Source organism: Musa acuminata, chromosome BXJ3-5 (genome assembly GCF_036884655.1).
Source record: "Musa acuminata AAA Group cultivar baxijiao chromosome BXJ3-5, Cavendish_Baxijiao_AAA, whole genome shotgun sequence".
NCBI lineage: Eukaryota > Viridiplantae > Streptophyta > Magnoliopsida > Zingiberales > Musaceae > Musa > Musa acuminata.
The window spans coordinates 14,011,221-14,033,409 of NC_088353.1; the positions used below are offsets into that span (position 1 = coordinate 14,011,221).

General features: G+C 37.9%; 2 protein-coding genes across 3 annotated transcripts; both read left to right on the forward strand.

Moving 5' to 3' along the window:
- The first annotated feature begins 479 nt into the window (after window positions 1–479).
- On the forward strand, window positions 480–2,144 carry LOC103974737 (protein LIGHT-DEPENDENT SHORT HYPOCOTYLS 4). 2 transcript variants are annotated; one of them, XM_009389617.3, is made up of 3 exons: window positions 480–822; window positions 897–1,073; window positions 1,324–2,144. In XM_009389617.3, exon 3 carries the CDS (start codon window positions 1,364–1,366, stop codon window positions 1,949–1,951), a length of 588 nt encoding a protein of 195 aa, XP_009387892.2. In that variant the 5' UTR covers window positions 480–822; window positions 897–1,073; window positions 1,324–1,363; the 3' UTR covers window positions 1,952–2,144. The 2 variants fall into 2 exon arrangements, with proteins under 2 accessions (XP_009387892.2, XP_009387893.2); XM_009389618.3 differs by having other exon boundaries at window positions 918–1,073.
- A 17,184-nt stretch (window positions 2,145–19,328) lies between these two features.
- LOC135637866 (cocosin 1-like) lies at window positions 19,329–21,117 on the forward strand. The gene is made up of 4 exons (XM_065150708.1): window positions 19,329–19,695; window positions 19,779–20,034; window positions 20,134–20,595; window positions 20,668–21,117. Exons 1-4 carry the CDS (start codon window positions 19,367–19,369, stop codon window positions 21,061–21,063), a joined length of 1,443 nt encoding a protein of 480 aa, XP_065006780.1. The 5' UTR covers window positions 19,329–19,366; the 3' UTR covers window positions 21,064–21,117.
- The last annotated feature ends 1,072 nt before the right edge of the window (window positions 21,118–22,189 follow it).

Consider the following 22,189-nt stretch of genomic DNA (forward strand, 5'->3'; position numbering starts at 1 on the left):
AAGACACTTTGGTCATTTAGATGAAAGAGTCCCTGCACTGATTGCATTCAGAAACAGTTCGTTCCACTAACATATTTTACAGGGTTCGGATCCCCACCAAGAGCGTCGGTTTCACGAATGAGTCCAGATTGGACCAGACGATGGAGGTGAACCCCGCGATGGCAAGAATTGGAGAGTTTCAGTTTACATTAGGATTGGAGAGGATCCTGCACCCTGCACGACCTCCTCTTAAGTTTGTCTCATTGGTGCTTCCGCCGGTCGACATACCCGCGCAGCGATTGGAAGAAGCAATGCGGTGCCCGTGCGCGGGGCCCACGATGGCTCTTGCTCTTTCGACACGGACGCTGCGAGAGAGTCCACAATTTCTTGGCGCTTTCGCCTGTCACCATCTATCTTTCAGCTCCTTGTCAAAAGTTTTTTCCACACTACTCACAGACCTTTTTTTCTCTCTCTCTCTCTCCCTCCCTCCCTGCCACAAAAACGGAGCTCCTTAGGGCAGACATCTCAGTTTTTATACTCCAACCCAACACAAAGAAATGAATATTTTTATGTGGACGCTTGGTTTAACGTACGGACAATGGATCGTTCCCCTCATCCACCGTTGAGTCCACATTATTAATTTTTTAAGTCCACCTTGTATATTATTAACCAGAGGTTTCGAGTGTCGTCTCCGAGAATACCCCTACACACACTCCCTTCTAAGACTGAGCTCCCGTTCACCGAGAATAAGAGCGTGAAATCCACCAATCAGTGGCCATCTCATGTTCTCCTGAAGCCATCACCAGCAGGTGACAGGAGAGACCTGATCGGGAAAAGAAAAGAGTAAGATTCGACATGCCCCCTCCACAACCTCCCCCTCCTCTCACATCAAGTTCCTGATCTGTAAATTCTCATAGGCCACCTTCCATCTCTGCTAGCTAAGAAGCTCTCTGGAGCTGTTGGGAGATCGCGCTCCCTTCGGATAGCCGCATCGCTACCTGCCGAAAGGAGATCCAGCAGTCGCAGGACCACCCTAATGGAACGAGGAGCGCGCATGCCCACGCCCACGCCCAATTGAATTACAACTTCGCCTGGTCTCTCTCTCTCCCTCTCTCTCTCTCTCTCTCTCTCGCATCCTCTATCTGCTCGTAAGAAATTGAATCCGTCAGTCAAAATATAAAAAAGTAAAAGAAATCTATCAGTATTAGAACACACATGCACAGATCGGTCGTATAATCATCATTCCACCATCATTATCAGCAACTACGATGCCAATTAATACATGCAGTAGGCAGTTAAAATTACACTACCCTAGTGCTCTACCTCATCTTGTCTTGTATACAGTTCCACCCCTTCAAGAAGCAGAGATCAACTTCTTGCCACCATGGCTATGATGCCCAATCCAGAGAGCCCTCCCCCCGATGGCCTCCCCACCAGCCCCAGCACCCCACCAGCTGCCGCTGCTACCTCGTCATCTTCCTCGCCGTCCCGGTCGCTAAGCCGGTACGAGTCGCAGAAGCGACGGGACTGGAACACGTTCGGGCAGTACCTGAGGAATCACCGGCCGCCGCTGTCACTAGGGAGATGCAGCGGCGCACATGTGGTTGAGTTCCTTCGGTACCTGGACCAGTTCGGGAAGACAAAGGTTCATACTCCGTTGTGCCCCTTCTTTGGCCAACCGAACCCACCCTCGCCATGCCCATGTCCCCTCCGCCAAGCTTGGGGCTCGCTTGATGCGCTCATCGGCCGCCTCCGTGCTGCGTTCGAGGAGAACGGCGGCAAGCCTGAGGCCAATCCCTTCGGAGCACGAGCCGTCCGGCTATACCTCCGTGAGATCCGGGAGATGCAGGCGAAGGCACGGGGCGTGAGCTATGAGAAGAAGAAGCGCAAGAAGCCACCACAAGTCCCCCAACCACAGCCACGTCCGCCCCACACTCTCAGCCCCTCGCCGGCCACAGGTGCAGCCACCTGATCTGTCGGTAATTAAACACATATAATACATTCGATATGCCACTCTTATCAGTTAAGCACCTCCGTCTTCTTTATTACTCTTGCTTATGGCATGTATGTGGAGTACAATCTATATTTTCTAGGTAAGTGCGTAGTGCCTTCGAACCTTAAACTTCCCTCAAGTTTCTATTGTTGAACTATTCTATGTTGCTGTTCTTGCTTGCTTACTCTATTAGCTCATACTGTTAGTAGATGAGCATGAGTCGTAAGGATAGCTCATACATGGTTGCAGTGTTCGTACTGATGGTCAGTAATGCTAAAGGAGAGCTTGCACTGTGCTTTGAACTGATAGTTCATATGTACGTGAGATCTCAACTATGACAGCTTTTAGATTTGCTCATCATATCTATTTCGCTGCCTTCTGCTTGTTTCTTTTTGTGGTAGTAAAGTAGTCGTTGAATCTTGTAAGTCAGTGCAGGTAATCGGCTCATCCACATCGAACAAGCATATGATGATCAATTCAGTCCTTCGTTTAGGCTCGTTCTCAGCAAACTTTTCTTATAATTCCATTTCCTTTCTTTTCTTGAAACTTATTGATTTGGAGCTACTTCTCTGTTTTGGCTTCTAATTTTACTTCGTACACTGATCAAGATGACTCATCTTTCAAGGAATAATATGATAAGTGTCTCACATTTGTGTTGTTTGCTTACACTATATGAGGGGAGTACTTGTCACAAATTAGGCAAAATAAAATATTCTAAATGGAGGCATTAATTGCATTAGGATGTCATGGGATATATTCTCTCCACGCCATCACTTTTCTTGTAATATAGCAAGTGGGCTGTGACTGCTAAATATTACCATATATTTTAATGTAGAAGAATCTACACTGATAGTTAAGTTGAATATTCTATATGATTTACATAACAGGCATGACTTCCCTCTTGAAAGTTTAGATTTCAGAAAAGATTTGAAAGGCACGCCTCTTAATATTCTTAGGGATGTTATGTTCAAAATACCATGCATTCAAATAGTATAGATCTAGCCAAATATACTTTTGCTATTTGAGGTGCTAAAATATAAATCAAAACCCATTAACAGGTTATGAAATGTTACTTACGATTATCACATTGTTTTGCTTAAAGATTGATGGTTTTGACACGCTTCATTCTACCCTTTCTTTCTTTTCCTAGCACTTTCCAGGTGTTTTGTGCATGTGATTCTCTGTAGATCTTTTTCTTCGTTTTATTAGAATTTGTGACCAAAATTTCTATTACGTGCAATCCTATATGTTAAAAGATGGTGCTCTATATTTTATCGAGTTTCTAATATGTTCTACAAATATTAGATACAAATGTCCGAATCTTATGGAGAATGGCATGATTGGTGGAATTTGAGTAATACTCATCAGGCATCAATCATTTGACTACACTGCATTGATTTATCTGATAGCACGTTTAAATGTAATCTTTTCTTCATGTTAATTATGAAATGTCATTTGATTAAATTGCTTTTGTTGATTTGAAAGCATACTTGATGTCATCCTTTCTTCACAATACGAAATCTGTTTTATCTTTTTGAGCATTAATGGCTTAAAATATTTGCATCAATTATATATGTCATAAATAGCAATGATACATAAGTTTTACACTCCACATGGGGAGTTGAATCATTAACAAAGAACTGTTATCTTCATGAAGTCTTCTGCATAATTATTTTAGATATCAAAGTTCTCCATGAGTTATTATGGATGTTTGGTTTTTAATATCTGATGTTGCATAAATCACTAGCAATGCTTCAATTGTAAACACTCAAATCGTCTTTTAATCCATTTGTTAACACCACAAGCAGATACTAAAATTTTCTTGGGTGTCAGAATTTGTTTTATCTGTATGATATTTTAATTACCCCCTATCACTATTGAAGAATAATTCAGAATGTTGAATATACAGTAGTAATCGGATGCAATATATAGAAATACAGTGATAATTTGTCTTTTGACTTCCTTTGATTATGGTATGCATCTTATCAAAAGCTCATGAATATCATATCTCATGGAAATTTACAATAATTGTTTATGAAAGACAAAAAAAAATTTCTATCCTTTCTTCTTCGGCTTGTTCTTTTTCTAAATACTTAGGCCGATTTCAACAAAATAGATCAAAAGCTTATATTTGTCTATTTTTCAAGTAGATGGTGAACATTTAGGTCTATTATTGCACACTATTAAGTTTCTTTCGCATGGCCCATTCAAATTATGTCTTTGTTTATCTATTGACATCAATTTCTGAACATTCCACAATCCTGGATTTCTTAAACTCTAAATAAATAATTAAAATTTTATACCCCTGATAGATCAGTGTGAGCCACCTATTGATAGTATTTATGATTTGATCTACGTTTTGAGTGACACAGGATGCTTCGATCAGGAAAAGACAATTAAAGCAGGAAGAATCATGTTGGGCCGAAGGAAAACATGTTAGAAGGTTGGACGTCGGGCCGAAGGATCGGTCGACATATCGACAGAAGGCTTCAGGCCATGGATTCGGGCATCGGGCCAAGAAGAGCGAATATTGCGCCAAGGATATCAGAGTCGCGGAGTCAACTAGCTGATTGGGTAATAGGCTGCAAGAGAGGACGATGCGCCGAAGAATCGAACGAAGCGTCGATGGACCAATGACATGTCGGACAATATGATTCAAACTTAGTAATAATTGTCTAGATCGAAGTGCGTTTTTACATGTACAAGATTAACTATGATAGCAAGGCATAAAGAAAAATGAAGTCGTAGAGTCAAGAACGCGTTTTCGTTGGGAGTTCGAGAGTTCATCGGAAGTTAGAACGTTCATCGGAAGTTCTGCAGGAACTAGCTGAGAAGTCTCAGAGCTTGCCAGAGAAGCTCATTAGAACTCACCAAGAAGATCGTCATGAAGTCCAGGAGCTTGTCGGGAGTCCGTTGGAACATTGCCGAGAGATCATCAAAAGTTCGTCGGAAGAAACCAAGACCTAGGGACTTGTTTAGCTTAAGTATACCTTAGATTTCGTAGTTAGCATGTAATTGGGATTGGATTTGAGCCAACCCAATTATAGGCCAGTTGGGTCCATGTAAGGACTGTATTGGGCCCAATGAGAGACTCAAACAGTGACCCAAGAGGTAGCATCGTCGTGGCACAGTCTTTGAGACTATGTCAGGCGATGGTACCACTAGTCTGGGCGATGGTACCGCCCAGCGTAGTGTCAGTGTCAAACTAACACTGGCGGTGGTATCGCCTGGACCTAGGAAACCCGAGATGAGATGTTTTTAGGCTCCAAGTTTGAATCAACTTGAAGCTTATAAATATCCCTCTCATCCCTGGTTAAAAAGACACAAGTACAGAGTATTTAAAAGTTAGAAAATGCTATTGCAATCACTAGAGCGATCCCTTCCTATAGTCTAGTTTAGAATTCTGTTTAGGAGGAGTGTGTGCTTATAAAGGTTGACTCCTAAACCTGTGAAAAGGAGAAGAGGGGTGTAAGAATGAGGTTGATCTTCGCTTATTAAAGGAAGATTGATAGTGGATGCCGGTGACCTCGACAGAAGAGGAATCGACGAAGTGGATGTAGGTCACGACGACCGAACCACTTTAAAATCTGGTTTGTATTTTACTTTGGGCAATTTATCTTTATTGCACACCTCTTTAATAACTTACTGCTTTCAATACATTTATGAACGTGTTTCAAGTTAAGATATTTACGAAATAATTTTCATCAAAAATGGATTTAATTGCAATGAAGTTTTGAACTGACATAATTTTTACCGCTGCACTAATTCACCCCCCTCTTAGTGCCAACCCCTTTCCTAACAATTGGTATCAGAGCCTCGTATTTCTTATTTGGTTTAACACCTAAGAGAAATGACTTTTTTCGGCTTTCAAGAGGGTCACTCTCTCATTCGTCCTCCCTTGTTCAATAGGACGAACTACACTTATTGCAAAACTCGAATGAGAGTTTTCTTGCTTTCATTGAATCTTGATTTATAGCATATAGTCGAATCCAGTTTTCAAAAGTCTTCTCTTCTAATGAACCATTGGAATGATTTGGAGAAAAAGGCTTTTTCTCTAAATGCAAAAGCTATGAATGTCTTATTTTGCACCATAGACAAAAAGGAATTTAATCGGGTTTCTACATGTGAAACGATGTTCGATATATGACACACTCTTGAAATCACACACGAAGCCACAAGTAGTGTTAAGGATTCTAAAGTTAATTTTTTAATGCACGATTTTGAACGGTTTCATATGAAACCAAGCGAAACCATTGGAGACATGTATACCCGTTTTACAGATGTCGTCAATGGTTTAAAAGCTCTTGGTAAAAGTTTTTCGAATCTTGAACTTGCGAATAAAGTTTTGCGCTCACTTTCTAAAACTTGCGATTCAAAAGTAACCGCTATTCAAGAATCAAAAAACTTAAACTATTTCCCTCTTGAAGAACTAATAGGATCTTTGATGACCTATAAAATGACGTGCAATGCATGTAAAGAACTCAAGAACAACCTTCTAAATAATATGAAGGATTTTGGATTTAGAATAATTGAAGACCACTCGAGCATAAGCTTAAGTGATGGTGAACTTGAATTCCGCATGAAATTTAAAAAATTCATGAAACAACAATCAAAAAATAAAAATAAACTTAAGAAGAACATAAAATGGGACGAAACAAGTGCATCCGAAGATGAGGAGCAAACCGATGAAGGCAAGGTGGCAAAATACGCCTTAACGGCTTTCGTCAACAAGGTAAACAACTCAAACAAAACTCCTTTAATTTATTTTGAAATTACATGATGTTTTTCATGAGTTAATTTTAATTTAGTTTTTTTTTTAAATTATTACTTTTCTTTAAAAATTACATGTTTAATAAATAAAAATGTAAAAAATTAGGAATCATGCTTATCTAGTAATTTTGAAAATAATCATGAAAATTGCATGTATTATGATAAAGGAACAAAATGTTAGACTTAAATCATACTAGATGTTTTAATGATAATGTGTATCTTAATGATTTCCGTATTACTTTTGATTGAAAACACTTTATGAAATCATGCTTGATGAAATAATGTAATGATGCATAATGAATTTATCTTTTGAAACTATGTATGATGAGTTGAAATAATAATGGTTTGAATTTATGAATCGAAATCCTTTATGTGTTCTCCTATAACTTTATTTGTTATAGGAAAATCTTTATTTATATTATTGATCTTGAATTCTTGGAATCAAAATTTGATAATTTCTTTATATAAATCAAGATCCCTCACTTTTATTATCAGATGACTTCTTGTATTATAAATGATTGAGTATCTTGTATGACATGATGATGTAATGAAAATATTAAATGTTTTGATACCATGATTGACGATTTTATGCATAGGATTTTAAAGTTATACATGATAATTTATGGTTTATTGATCTTGATGGTTTTTATGACGAAATTTATTTTTTGATCCTAAACGATTGATGCATGTTTTTATTTGGCATAAAAAGATAAAGACATACTTGTATGAAACCAATAACTTAAAATAAAATATCTCCATCTTATGGATTTTGATGAATCTATATGTATCATTTTTATAAATCTCTCAAAAATGACTTTGTCGATTTAACACGTTGAATGATTTGAAGATAAATGATGATTTTTCTCTTGATTATAACTTATGATATTTTTTATATGAATCATCATCTTGATTTCTTGATATTTGATACACGAGATTTCTCTATTAATCAAGATCTTATTATTTGATCTCCTATATTTCTTTTTGATATTTATACAAAGAAGAGATTTGATGAAATAAATCATGTCTTGTGGCATGCATATAATGATGATTTTATATTTTGGAAATATACAATTTGGTATTATGCATGCTATACTTCAACTTATGATAATGATGCATGCAATGATGAAATATTCATGATTAAAAATTGTTTTGACATTCATAACTTGATTTTTTATTTTTGTTATTTATCCTTTGTCATGATTTGAAGATTGAAGTAAAAGGAAATGAATTGCACTATTGTATTGTTCTTCCCTTCTTTTTGACAATGACAAAGGGGGAGAAAGAATTGCTAGTGTGCACTTCTCAAAAGAAAAGAAATAACTTACTATCTTGAACATCACTAAGTTTGCTAGCTTGTATATTTCAAGAAGATGCAAAATTATGCTATCTTGCACATCGCAAAGAAAAGCAAATTTGTTAACTTGCATATCATAAAATTTGCTAGCTTGTATGATGTAAAACTTGCTATAATTGCTAGTTTGTAATCTAAAGAGAAACAAAGAGTTGCTATCTCAAAAGAAACAAAAGTGCTATCTTGCCTATCTCAAGAAGCAAAAATGCTAAACTTACATATCTAGCAAAATTTACAAACTTGCAAAATTCAAAATTTTTGCTAGCTTACATGATGATAAAACTTGATATTTATTATGCAACGATTTGAACTTATTTGTCTAAAACACTTGATAATTGAACTTCTCCTTTTTGTTGATGACAAAGGGGGAGAAGTATATTGATGTTATGCATGATTTTATCATGATATGTTGCTTAGATTTTTTAATCCAAGAGTTCTATCAATATGCCATATTGATAGGGGGAGTTAAGGTTAACTCCTGGTTATCATCATAAAAAAGGGGGAGATTATTGAATCTCATATTTTGATGATGAAACCAATTGATAGTGTTTATGATTTGATCTGCATTTTGAGTGACACAGGATGCTTCGATCAGGATGAGACAATTAAAGTAGGAAGAATCATGTTGGGCCAAAGGAAAACATGTCAGAAGATTGGACGTTAGGCCGGAGGATCAGTTGACGTATCGATAGAAGGCTTCGAGCCATGATTCGGGTATCAGGCCAAGAAGAGTAGATATTGCACTAAGGATATCAGAGTTACGAAGTCACCTGACCGATTGGGCAATAGGCCGCAAGAGAGGACGATGCGTCGAAGAATCGGACGAAGCGTCGATGGACCAATGACATGCCAAATAACATGATTTAAGCTTAGAAATAATTATCTAGATTGAAGTGTATTTTTACATGTGCAGGAATAACTATGATAGCAAGGCATAAAGCAAAATAAAGTCCTGGAGTCAAGAACGTGATTTCGTTGGAAGTTCGAGTTCGTCGGAATTCCAAATGTTCGTTAGAAGTTCTGCAGGAACTAGCCGAGAAGTCTAGAAGCTTGCTAGAGAAGCTCGTCAGAACTCTGCAAGAAGATCATCGTGAAGTCCAGGAGCTTGCTAAGAGTCTATTGGAATATTGCCGAGAGATCGTCGGAAATTCGCTAGAAGATCGCCGGAAGAAACCAAGACCTAGGGACTTGTTTAGCTTAAGTATGCCTTAGATTTTGTAGTTAGCACGTAATTATGATTAGATTTGGGCCAACCCAATTATGGGCTAGTTTAGCCCATGTAAGAATTGTATTGGGCCTAATGAGAGGTTAGGCCCAAACAATGACCCAAAAGGCAGCACTGTCGTAGCACAGTCTTTAAGACTGTGCCAGGCTGTGGTACCGCCAGTTTGGGCTGTGGCACCACCCCTGGCAGGTTGCCAGGTGGTGGCACCGCCAGTCTGGGTGATAGTACCGCCCAGTAGCAGGTTACTAGGCGGTGGTACCGCTCAGCGCAGTGTCAGTGTCAGACCCGGACCTAGGAAACCCGAGATGAGTATTTAAAAGTGAGAAAACATTGTTGCAATCATTAGAGAAATCCCCTCGTATAGTCTAAGTTTAGAATTCTATTTAGGAGGAGTGTGTACTTGTAAAGATTGACTCCGAAACCCGTGAAAAGGAGAAGAGGGGTGTAAGAAGGAGGTTGATCTTCACCTATTAAAAGAAGATCGATAGTGGATGCCGATAACCTCGACGGAAGAGGAATCGGCGAAGTGGATGTAGGTCACGACGATTGAACCACTCTAAAATCTGGTTTGTATTTTACTTTGAGCAATTTATTTTTATTGCAAACCTCTTTAATAGTTTACTGCTTTCAATACATTTACGAACGTGTTTCAAGTTAAGATATTTACGAAACAGTTTTTGTTGGAAACGGATTTAATCACAACAAAGTTTTGAACCGACGTAATTTTTACTACCGTACTATTTCTCCCCTCCTTTTAGTGTCAACCCCTTTCCTAACAAAAACAAAAATACGACACTTAACTGATAAGATGCAACAATACATGTGAAAGGTACTCAGAAAATACTTAATTATAAATATGAGTTACAATGTTTTTTTTCCAAACATACTGACAGCTATTTGATATTCAACATGCACCGACAGCATGAGGAATGAATTATATTCAACATGCTATTTGATATTTATAATGAAAAGTTCACATCCATACAATCTAGCATAGTTTTGCTTGTCGATGATTCTTTCTTTAGTTTGAAATTACTTATTACACATTGAACTTATTTGAAATATAGAGAAGGCATTGAGGTAAAACTATTTTCTGTTCCTTTCTTGGCTCTCATTTAGATTATATTCATTGTACGTAAGACATGAGAGTTTTTATTCTTCTTAGCTAGTTGCATGGAAAATCTTACAGAAATTTATTTCCCTAGAAATATATGTTTGTTTTGAAAAGAAAATTTTGCAGAAAATTTCTACATAGAAACAGGTTTAAAATTTCTAGGAAAAGTTAACCACTAAGTTTTCGACACATTTTTTGAAGAAAGCGAAGGGAGAACTTGAGAACCTTCTCCCTAGGACACATTTTTGAAAGAAAAAGAAAGAGAAATTATCTTGTCCCCTGCAATATATGCACATATAAAGGAAAGGGGAAGCAATTTCATTTTCTTTTCCAACAACTTAGACAACCTATATGTAATTTTTTATGAAAAATATTTCAAAAACTTTTCCTACCATCTTGTTGACAACCAAAAAGACCTTTGCTAAACAAGCATCGTTTGTGTTTTATCATTTCAAGAGTATGCAATGCATACATTCCTTCTTGGTCGGCCTGTGAATGAAAATTGCTTTCTTGAATTGTGTATGAATGTTAGGTTTTGCAAACATTAGTAAAAGTTGATTGAGCAAATAACCTTAGGTAAATTTAATTGTCAGATAAATTAACACTAGTTTCAAACTTCAATCTGGGTCATTATTTAATTACGTTGTTTTTAGCTTTATCCAAGAAATGGTGAGATGTATCTTATATCCATAAATGCAGACATTTGGTATGAAGAGCAAGAAATCCATCTTTTTGGGGAGCATATATACTTGAAATGGTGTTTCAGAGTCTTGGATATTTGATTTTAAGCTTCTACAGGTTATATAACTGGAAGCCACTAATTTCTAATCAATACGAAAAATAGAAAAACAAATATCTAAAACAATATTCTATAATTTCCTTTCTCCTGTGTTACTACTATTCTCTTCCCTATTTATGATGGTTTTCTTTCCTTTGTTGTGTTGTAGAGAGCTTTGAACTTGTATGTTTTTCTACTCAGTTCCAAAATTTGAAATCAACTGTATCTCCTGAATATATCATTTTTATGATCATTAGTGATACTTTCCCATCTATTGGAAGAATCTTGTAAAATTATTGGATCATTATTTTTTAGTTGAACCAACCATGATCTACATAATAACCATGTGACCAAACAGGATGGTCAAGTTCCTAGTTCAAGTATTTTACTTACTAGGACGTCTAGTTGTACTTTTTCACTTTGAAAATAAGCATAACATTTTGTACCACGACTCTGATACCAATTCCCAGAGAACCCTTTTAGCAAAAACCATATAGATGTGTTTGATTTCCTATTTCTTCATGGTTATGAAGGAGCAATTAGTTTTGTGATCTCCTCAAAGTATCCCAACATGGTTAAGGAAGCAAAGAGGTTGGTTAAAGATCGGAGTTGGTTCAGATATATTGGCTTAGGGTCTTGATTTTGTGCTGGTGCATGTCTAGTTCTTGTATGTCACTTTTGGAATGGTTAAGGTGGGAGGGGTGGTGGAGCAGTTTCTAAGAGATTCTCTAATGAAAAGAAGGAACAAATATTGGAGTCGTTTGACCTATTAGCTCAAACTTTTTTGTTTTATTTGTTGGCGTTCAATAACCATTTGGACTCTCCCATTTGTCTCCATTGAAAATTTGTAACCAAGGAATCTTAAGCAATGAACATATTTCTTTCTGTAAAGAAAATAAAACATAGATTGATCCATCACTATCGAAGTGAATGGAGACTAACTCAACTGGTTTTATATCTGTTTTTGAGTACTGCATGATTAATCCTTCATTTTTGAAGCAGGAAATTTAGAGACGTTCACATGAATGATGTCACTAACATTCTTGCGCTATTAATAGATTTAACATGAATATAAAATGATTGGTCGTTTGATTAAAGAACTCGTCAAACAAAGGGACTTACGTACACATTCAAAATGATCGATTACATAATCCATTATTTTAGTTCACGAGTGCAATCATTTATGAATGAAATTTAACCCAGTGCTACTAAAGTACAGTGCTGCTCCAGTTCAGTCTCTTCATGTAAATTCTCTGTCATACTTGAACATGAGTCGCATTGAAAAATGGAAGACTTTGTTCAACACTTCAATATTTTCCAATATCTACTACAGACAGAAAAAAAAAACTCTATTGACGGCAGTGAGCAAGCTTACAGCAGAATGTCAACCATCTCATCATTGTTGTTTAACTCTTTCATTTTGATATTTTCATCTGTTCGGCTGATCGATGTTGATTACTTACCATTGATGATCATGAAACATTACTGCTGTTGCATGCCTGCCAACGTTTAGACGATCTTGGAAAGAGTACTGAACCACTAGAACAAGCTTCAGGATCACCAACGCACTCTTTTATGTGAGACTTGGATTGCTAGAAATGGTACTAGGGTCAAAGATGTCGGAGGCCAGTGCAGAGTGATACCAGTGTTCACTTGTCGTACACGGACGAAGGTGGCGGTCGATGGAGCCTTCCTTTCACTGAATCGAGATATCCACTGAGGCCCTCCCACAGAACATGCCCACTCTTCTCTTCTTTTTAGGGAGCTAAATTTTATGGTGAAAGCGCCAAGAAGCACTTGCGCAACGCATTAGGCAGCAGCTCTGAAAGAATCTCTTTGTGAGCGTACTACCTACTCATCTCAGGCTAAACAGTTGACGATATATCATCACAGCAGAATCCCTTCCACACTCCCAATAAATCTCGCTCTCTCTCGCCCTCTCGCTTTACCCTAAGCATTACTAGTGAAAATGGTAAAACCATTGCCCGTCCTTTCTTCTTTCCCCTCTCTCTCTCTCTCTCTCTCTCTCTCTCTTTTCAAAGAACACTCGTCAACTCAATTAAATTTAGTTGCTTTACTAATTGAAGTACAAGTATTGTCATATTCATTCGTCTAAAAGCTTAAGCCAGTAAACGATATGCACTTTTAAAAGCGACTAGTATACATCACATTTAATCTAATACAAATATTAAATTTTTTTATCAAGGTCATCGTACATAAAGGCTTAAAAGTATAAGTCAGAGACGATCACAATTTATTTTTTTAATATGGGACAACAAAGGGGCTGGAATGAAATTTACTAAAATATGCTACAGTATATATATATACACATACATATGTATATATATATATATACATATGTATATATGTATGTATGTATGTATGTATATACATACATACATATATATATGTATATATATATATTTATATATGTATATATATATATTTTTATATATATATACATGTATAAATATATATATACATATACATATATATATATACACATGTATATATATATATTATATATGTATATCCATGTATAAATATATATATACATATATACATATACATATACATATATTATATATGTATATACATGTATAAATATATATACATATATACATATACATATACATATATACATACACATGTATATATATATATACATGTATATGTATATGTATATGTATATACATATACATATACATATACATATACATATACATATACATGTATATATATATATACATATACATATATATGCATGTATATATATATACATATACATATACATATATATACATATATATATATATATATATATATATATATATATATATATATATATATATATATATATACATATTATATATATATATACATGTATGTATATGTATACATATGTATATGTATATATATGTATATATACATATACATATCCATATGTATATGTATATATATACACATACACATACACATACACAGACATATACATATACATATACATATGTATATATATACACATGTACATACATATACATATATATATATATATATATATATATATACAGACATATATACATACATATACATATACATATGTATATGTATATATATATATACACACACACATATGTATATGTATATGTATACACACACACACATATGTATATGTATATGTATATACACACACACTGTATATGTATATGTATAAACACACACATATGTATATGTATATGTATATGTACACACACACATATGTATACGTATACACACACACATATGTATATGTATACGTACACACACACATATGTATATGTATATGTATATGTATATATATATATATATACACACTGTATATGTATATGCACACACACATATATATATATATATGGCGTAGGAACATTTCAGAGGCATAGGGAACATTTCGGAACATATCAATAGCGTAGGAAATATTTCAAAGCATATCAACGTCATATGAACCATTTCAGAGTATATCAAAGAACGAATATGAAACAGAAGCTGAAACGTCGTATTTGATATTGCATTCATATCTTTCTTATCCAAAGCGCATACATAAATACATAACCAAAGCTCTGGATATCATATCAAGCATACAAAAGGTGTAATGGGATCACAGACAGAATGTGATTCATCCATTTCTAAATGACCACCAGACAGAAGTCTCCCACGTCTGGGAGCTCCATCCACCCACGTCTAAGTGAAGTCATAGGGGGTCGGCAGAGCATTGCAAGCTCTATGCATAACTCCCTTTACCATTTTTGGCAAAGGATCATAGTATCCTACAAATACCAAAGTACAAAAGGATAGTATGAACAATAAATAGCACATATCGGATGCACACGCGGAACAATAAAACGTACATGTGCCTTTACGAGTCAATACGATGCAAGCATAATCTTTCACAAATGTATTTAGATTTGAAAGGAAATGAAAGTAAGAGCATTCAAGAATTCCAAGCAATCACATATAACTCAATTCAAATAAGAAGGTTTGATGAATTCAATATCCAAAGGAATGAAACTAGAATAGGCACATATCAAAAGCAAATGTGGAACAATGGGATATATATGTGCCTATATGAGTCAATACGATATAGCATAAACGTTACACAATAGTTTTCAAGAATGTAAATAATTTTAATGACAAGAGCATACGATTCAAAGCAGTAATATAAAGCTTAATTGAACAAGAAAGCTAAATGAAATCAATTTCCAAAGGAATGAAACCAGGATATGCGAAATCGACTAAAGCTCGATTTCTTGTAGAATTGGAGAGGTACATTGAACAAATGATTCAAACTATCAATCGTGCTACAATATACTCAAGAAAACTACTGTGAAAGATATTTCAATCTATTTTCAAATAAAATAAGTTTCGTATGAATCGAAGTTTCCAACAAAGAGTTACAATAGATTTAGTAACCCAAGATCAAAGAACAAATCTTAATTTTACAAGATTCACAAGGTCGGTTTCAATAGAAAACTGGGCTGGCATGTGGACTCTAAATCTTTCAATCTAGGTATCAAATGAAAGATCTACGAGTCTAGTTTAAAATGAAATAAGTTTGGAATAAATCAAAGTTTCCAACAGGGACTTATAGGCAGTTCAGTAACAAAAGGTCAGAAATTATGATCCCTATTTTACAAAATTCATAGGCTCATTTGAAACAGAATTTTGGATAGGCAAACTTACTCCGAATTCTTAAAATAAGCTATTGAAAGAAAGGTTTATGAGTCTATATTCATATCAAATAAGTTTTGTCTAAATCAGAGGTCAATGCATAAAGTTATAATCATAACAAGGTAGAAAGGTCAGAATCTCGAAAGTTTCACATATTCAAATCGTTACGTCTAAACAAGAGATATATCAAATGCAAGGCTAGAACAATTCAAAGTTTCTCATATTCAAAGCAAATGTAGAGATAAAATTACAGTAAAGAAAGATCATGACCACTTGCAATACGAAAGATTAAAAAGCTTACAATAGGAAGGATCGAAACACTTGCAATAGGAAGGATCAGAACACTCAAAGGAGAAAAGATCGGGACACTTGCTTTCTGAAGATTTTGATACGAAGATCCAAAGAAGGTGTACGCCCAAATCCTTCTTCTATTTTTCTCTGTCTCCTTTATTTGTTTTCATTTTTTGTATCAATATTCTTTCTTCCTCCACAACTGCAGCTCGTACAAAACATATTCACCTGCTCTCCCTTACTCTCGTTCCTTTTTTTTTTTTTCTTTCCCAAATGCAGCTGCCGCAACCACCGCCGCTACCGCTACCACAGTCGCAACCCCTTCCACCGCACTACCTTCTTCCTCCTCTTCTTTCGCAGACACAGCTACTGCAAATGCAGCTGCCGTTGCCGCAGCCGCAACCATGGCCGCAGCCCCTTTTTTTTTTTCCTTTCATTTCTTTCTCTTTCCCTAAAGCAACTACTGCAGCCACCACCACTGCCGCAGCTACCGCAGTCACCGCCGACGCCATAGCTGCTACCGCAACTGCAGCCACAGCCACCTTCCCCTCTTCCTCTTCTTCCCTCTCGTTCTTCTCTTCCAGCTACAGCTGCCACTGCTGCAGCCGCAGCCTCTTCTTCCTCCCCTGCTCTTCTTCTTTTCTTCTCCTCTCCTTTCCTTCTCCTCCCCGGCGACACACACACCCTCTCCTCTGTTTCCTCCTGCAGGAAACAGAGGTGTCACAAACTCTTCTCCCGCTTCTCCTTCTTCTCTTCCTCTTCTTCTTCTTCTCCTTCTCTTCTTCTCCTCTTCTTCCCTTCTCCCTGACGCCCCACACCTCCTCACTGCAGCCCTTGCCGCAGCCACCCTCCTCTCTCTTCTTCTTCTTCTTCTCTTCTACTCCTCTTCTTCCTTTCTCCTCCCCAACGCTCCACAGCTCCTCGCTGCAGCCCTTGCAGTAGCCACTCTCCTCTTTTCTTCTTCTTCTTTCTCTTCTCTTCTTCTCCCCGAAGCCCCACACATTCACTCCTCTGTTGTGCTGCAGCCCTAGCTGCTGCAGCTACCTCTCTCTCCTCTCCCTCTTCCCTCTCTTCTTATTCTTCTCTTCTTCCTCCTCTCTTCTTTTCCCTCTTCTTCTTCTTTTCTTCTCTTCTCCCTCTACTTTTCTTCTTCTCCCCACGTCCCACAGCTCCTCTCTGGAAACAGAGAGCGTGGGGGGCAGTGGGATAAAACCGAAATTGTTGTTTTTGTTTTGTTTTGTTTTGTTTTTTTTTTTTTTTTTTTCATTTTTACAACTTTAACAGTTTAGTTCTTGAAATATATATATATATATATATATATATATATATATACATATAAATATATATATATATATACATATAAATATATAAATGTATATATACATATGTATGTATGTACATATGTATATATACATATATATACATATGTATGTATATATATGTATATGTATGTATATACATATACATATATATACATACATATATATGTATATACATACATATATATACATACATATATATGTATATACATATACATATATATACATACATATGTGTATATATATATATACATATGTATATACATATACATATATATACATACATATGTATGTATATATATGTATATGTATATACATACATATATATACATACATATGTATGTATATACATATACATATATATACATACATATGTATATATATATATATACATACATATGTATATATATATATATACATATGTATATATATATATAAAGTGAAATTTACTTAAATATAGAATTCATTTTGTTTCAATTTTAAAATAACTAACCGTCAATATGTTTACAAGTATATATATACATATATACTAATAGTCTATAGTGATTAAGTTGTGTTGACAAGTTAAGTTTGGGGATCATATAAGTCTAATAGTCTATAGTGACTCCGAGTTGATAGTCAATTAGGTTAATGGTTTGTATAAGGTCTTATACGTTGCATAGGTAAAATAGATGATAGTTAATATGTTGAATCTTAGATTTTTGACGATGAAATCAATTGATAAAGTTATGATCTAATCTATGCTTTGAGATAAGTAAAATAGAACTAACTTTGATAAAAAAAAGTAAATCGATTAAAGCATAATGAATCAAATATTGGGTCGGAATGAACATGTTAGAAGATTGGACATTAGGTTGGAGGATCGATTGATATGCCGGTAAAAAAACTTTGTGCTATAAGTTCAGGTATTGGGTCGAAGGATCGGACATTGCGCTAAGGAGATCAAAAATTACAGGAGGTTAACATGCCGATTGGGCAATACGCCGAAGGAGAGGACGATGAGTCGAAAGATCAGACGAAACGTCGGATGAACCAATGACATGCCGAACAACATAGAATTCTAGTCTTGTAAACGATTGTGTCTTAATTGGTCATAATTGTGTTAGTTTTTGGTATAACTATGCTAACTTAATTATGGCCCTATTGGGTTAGAGTTGAGACTGTTTTGAGCCAAGTGAAAGGTCCTCTGGATGACTCAATGTAAGGTGGAACCACCTATTAGCTAGAAAATTCAAGAGTATACTTTTCTAAGCTATTAGGCTGTAGTACTATTAGGTTGGGTGGTGGTACATTTAGATATAGTCTCTCATACTATGTCACACGGTGGTATAATCTAATATTAGTGTTGTAGGCGATCGTACTGCTTAACTTAACAGTATATACGAAAATTATATATGGAGAAACAAATGTTGAAATCAGCAAGTACATATACTTTTTCCTTTGTTATTTTGTGCTGGTTTGTACGTGTACAGACCTCGGTGCGTTGTACAGGTCAGTTGCCACGCAACCATGCACCTCTGCCTTATCGTGGCGCAGAACTAGTTCCATCCGATCTCCTGTAGCTGAATACAGTGAACCGCGATATATGCTTTTTGATACAGGGGGCCTGCCATCCTCGATTGACAGCGGCTGGCCACGCGGCTCCCTACTGTGATATGAGGCACCACGAGGTCGAGCGGCAGCGCATCGGTGCCATGCAGGGCGAAGGGTGGCCGAGGTGCCTCAGGTGCGTCCAAACCCCTATGGTGCCTTTTTGTCCTATAAATACCGTCCCTCTGTGTTACCCCCCACCCCCACCCCCACCCCACCCACGCGTTAGTCGTAGTACGCACAAGAAAAGCCATGGCGGCCTCCTCTTTAGCTGCTTTGTTCTCCATCTCCCTTTTGCTTCTGCTCCTGTGTCATGGCTCTCTCGGCTTCGGTCAGGGAGGGTGGGGAAGCGCGCACCGGCTCGGAGCTCAGCAAGGCGAGTGCCAGATCGAGCGGCTGAACGCTCTCAGCCCCACCCGGAGTGTCCAGTCGGAGGCCGGCGTCACGGAGTACTTTGACGAGAACAACGAGCAGTTCAAGTGCGCCGGAGTAAACGCTTTTCGCCGTACTCTTCAGCCGAGAGGCCTCCTCCTCCCCTCTTTCTCCAACGCCCCTCGCCTCGTTTACATCATCCAAGGCTCGTGTCTTGATCACTTTATGCACTCTATCTATCCCTTACATGGTTGACTTTATGGTGCATGCACGTGCATACACATGCAGGCAGGGGTATCGCTGGAATAGTGATCCCTGGTTGCCCAGAGACGTTCCAATCTTTCCAGGAAGAACGTTTCCAGGAAGGGCAACAAGCCCAGAGTTCCCGAGACGAGCATCAGAGAATCCTCCACTTCCGGGAGGGAGACGTCATCGCGTTGCCCGCTGGAGTCGCTCACTGGTGCTACAATAACGGTGACAGGCCAGTTATTGCCATCACCGTCGTCGACATCAGCAACAACGCAAACCAACTAGATCGGAACCACAGGGTCATATCAAATCCCGTATCGCACGTATTTTTCTATTGGAATACTGCCATGTGATCTGACGCTCTCTCTCTCTCTCTCCCTCCCTCTCGGTATCCATAGGAATTCCTACTTGCTGGAAAACAGAGGAGCGGCCGAGAAACATCCGGAGGCAAATGGCAGGAGACGTCGGGTAATAACGTCCTTAGCGGGTTCGACGTCGAGTTGCTTGCCCAGGCCACGGGTCTGAGCGGGGATACAGCGAGGAAGATCCAGGGCAAGGATGACGAGAGGGGTGAGATGGTCCGAGTTGAGAAGGGTCTCGAGGTGCTGAGGCCGTCGAGCAGAGAGCAGAGGGAGAGCGAGAGAGAGAGAGGTGAGAGAGAGGAGGGTGAACGGGAGAGAAGCCTTCCCAACGGCCTGGACGAGACCTACTGCGCCATGAGAATCATGGAGAACATCGCTGATCCCGCACGTGCTGATGTGTACACCCCGCGCGGCGGAAGCATTACGACTCTCAACAGCCTGAAGCTCAATATTCTCAGAGAGATCCAGTTGAGTGCCGAAAGAGTCGTCCTCTACAGGGTACGCATATGAGAGAGAGCAGTTAGACCGAACTCCTACAAGAGCTCTTTTTAACTCTTGCTTTGGTTGTAGAATGCCATCTTAGCGCCCTACTGGAACATCAACGCACACAGCATAATGTATGTCACTGGTGGACGCGGCCGGGTCCAGATCGTCAGCGACCAGGGACGAACAGTCTTCGACGGCGAGGTCCGGCAAGACCAGCTGCTGATCGTGCCCCAGAACTACGCGGTGATTAAGCAGGCACAGGGCGAAGGCTTCCAGTGGACATCCTTCAAGACCAACGGCAACGCCATGGTGAGCCAGATCGTGGGGAAGGCATCGGTCCTCCGGGGAATGCCGGAGGAGGTGCTTATGAACTCTTACCGGATCTCTATCCAGGAAGCGAGGCGGCTCAAGTTCAACAGGGGGAATCAGATGGCAATTTTCTCGCCGAGGTCCGCGAGAAGAGGACATTATGATGTGTGAAACGGCAAGGGGTCACTGAGTTAGCTATATATATATATATATATATATATAGATAGAGAGAGAGAGAGAGAGAGACTTCGCGAGCTTAGACGAAGTCTGGAGTTTAACATAAATAAAGCTCGAACGTCCAGTGAGGAGTCAATCTCGTGTAGCACGCCTTATGTACGATGTAACAATAATATGCATAATTCTCCTAATGGACGACTCGCAATTGCAGTACAGGTTTATTATAGTGTGAAGGTCTTGTCGCAATCCGATGCTCCTCGATTGCGAAGATTGTGTTATATTCATTATCATCTCCGGTTAAGTATTTAAGTACTACATTCCCTATTTTCAGAGTTATAATCCGTTTTGGAAGATTAAAGTATAATTTTATTTAATAAAAAAATATCAGAGTATTTTTGTAAAATTAAAATTAAAATTATTATTGGAAAGAATATAAGATAAGAAAAATTATTGAAGAAAAATTTGAATACATTAACATATTTCTCTCATATTTATACGAGGGAAGATTTTTCTCAATAGAGGATTTTCCTCGATATAGTAGATAGATTTCTTCATATAGTTGGAGAAATTTTATCTACTATTATGCCCCCGTAAGATGGTACTCCTGTCAAGGATATCAATTTTGGATTGATGCAAAGCAAACAGTTTACGAGCTAAAGGCTTCGTGGGTAGGGCAAGAGCATATCGTTGCTGCTGCTGTTGTTATTGCGACAACTATGATGGCAACGGCAACGACGGCGGTGACGGCTACAGTAGAGGATAAAGCTGCAGCAATAGAGAAAGCTATAGCAATGCTGTAGTAGAGGAAGAAGCCACAGCAGAGGAGGAAGTTGCAGCGATGTTGTAGTGATGCTACAGTAGAGGAGAAAACTGCAACGATATTGTAGTGATGCTATAGTAGAGGAGGACTGCAGTAGAGGTGCTGCAGAGGAGAAAGCTACAGTAAAGGAGGTAGCTGCAACGATGCTACAATAGAAGAGAAAGCTGCAGTCGGTGAAGAAGAAGGTCTCATGGAGGAGAAGAGGGAAGGAGCGGGCAGGGGTTGGAGAGGGATCCACTACCGAGGGCGAGTAGCCAGCCGAACCAAAACAGGCCCTCATTGTTGTGGCTGTTGAATCTC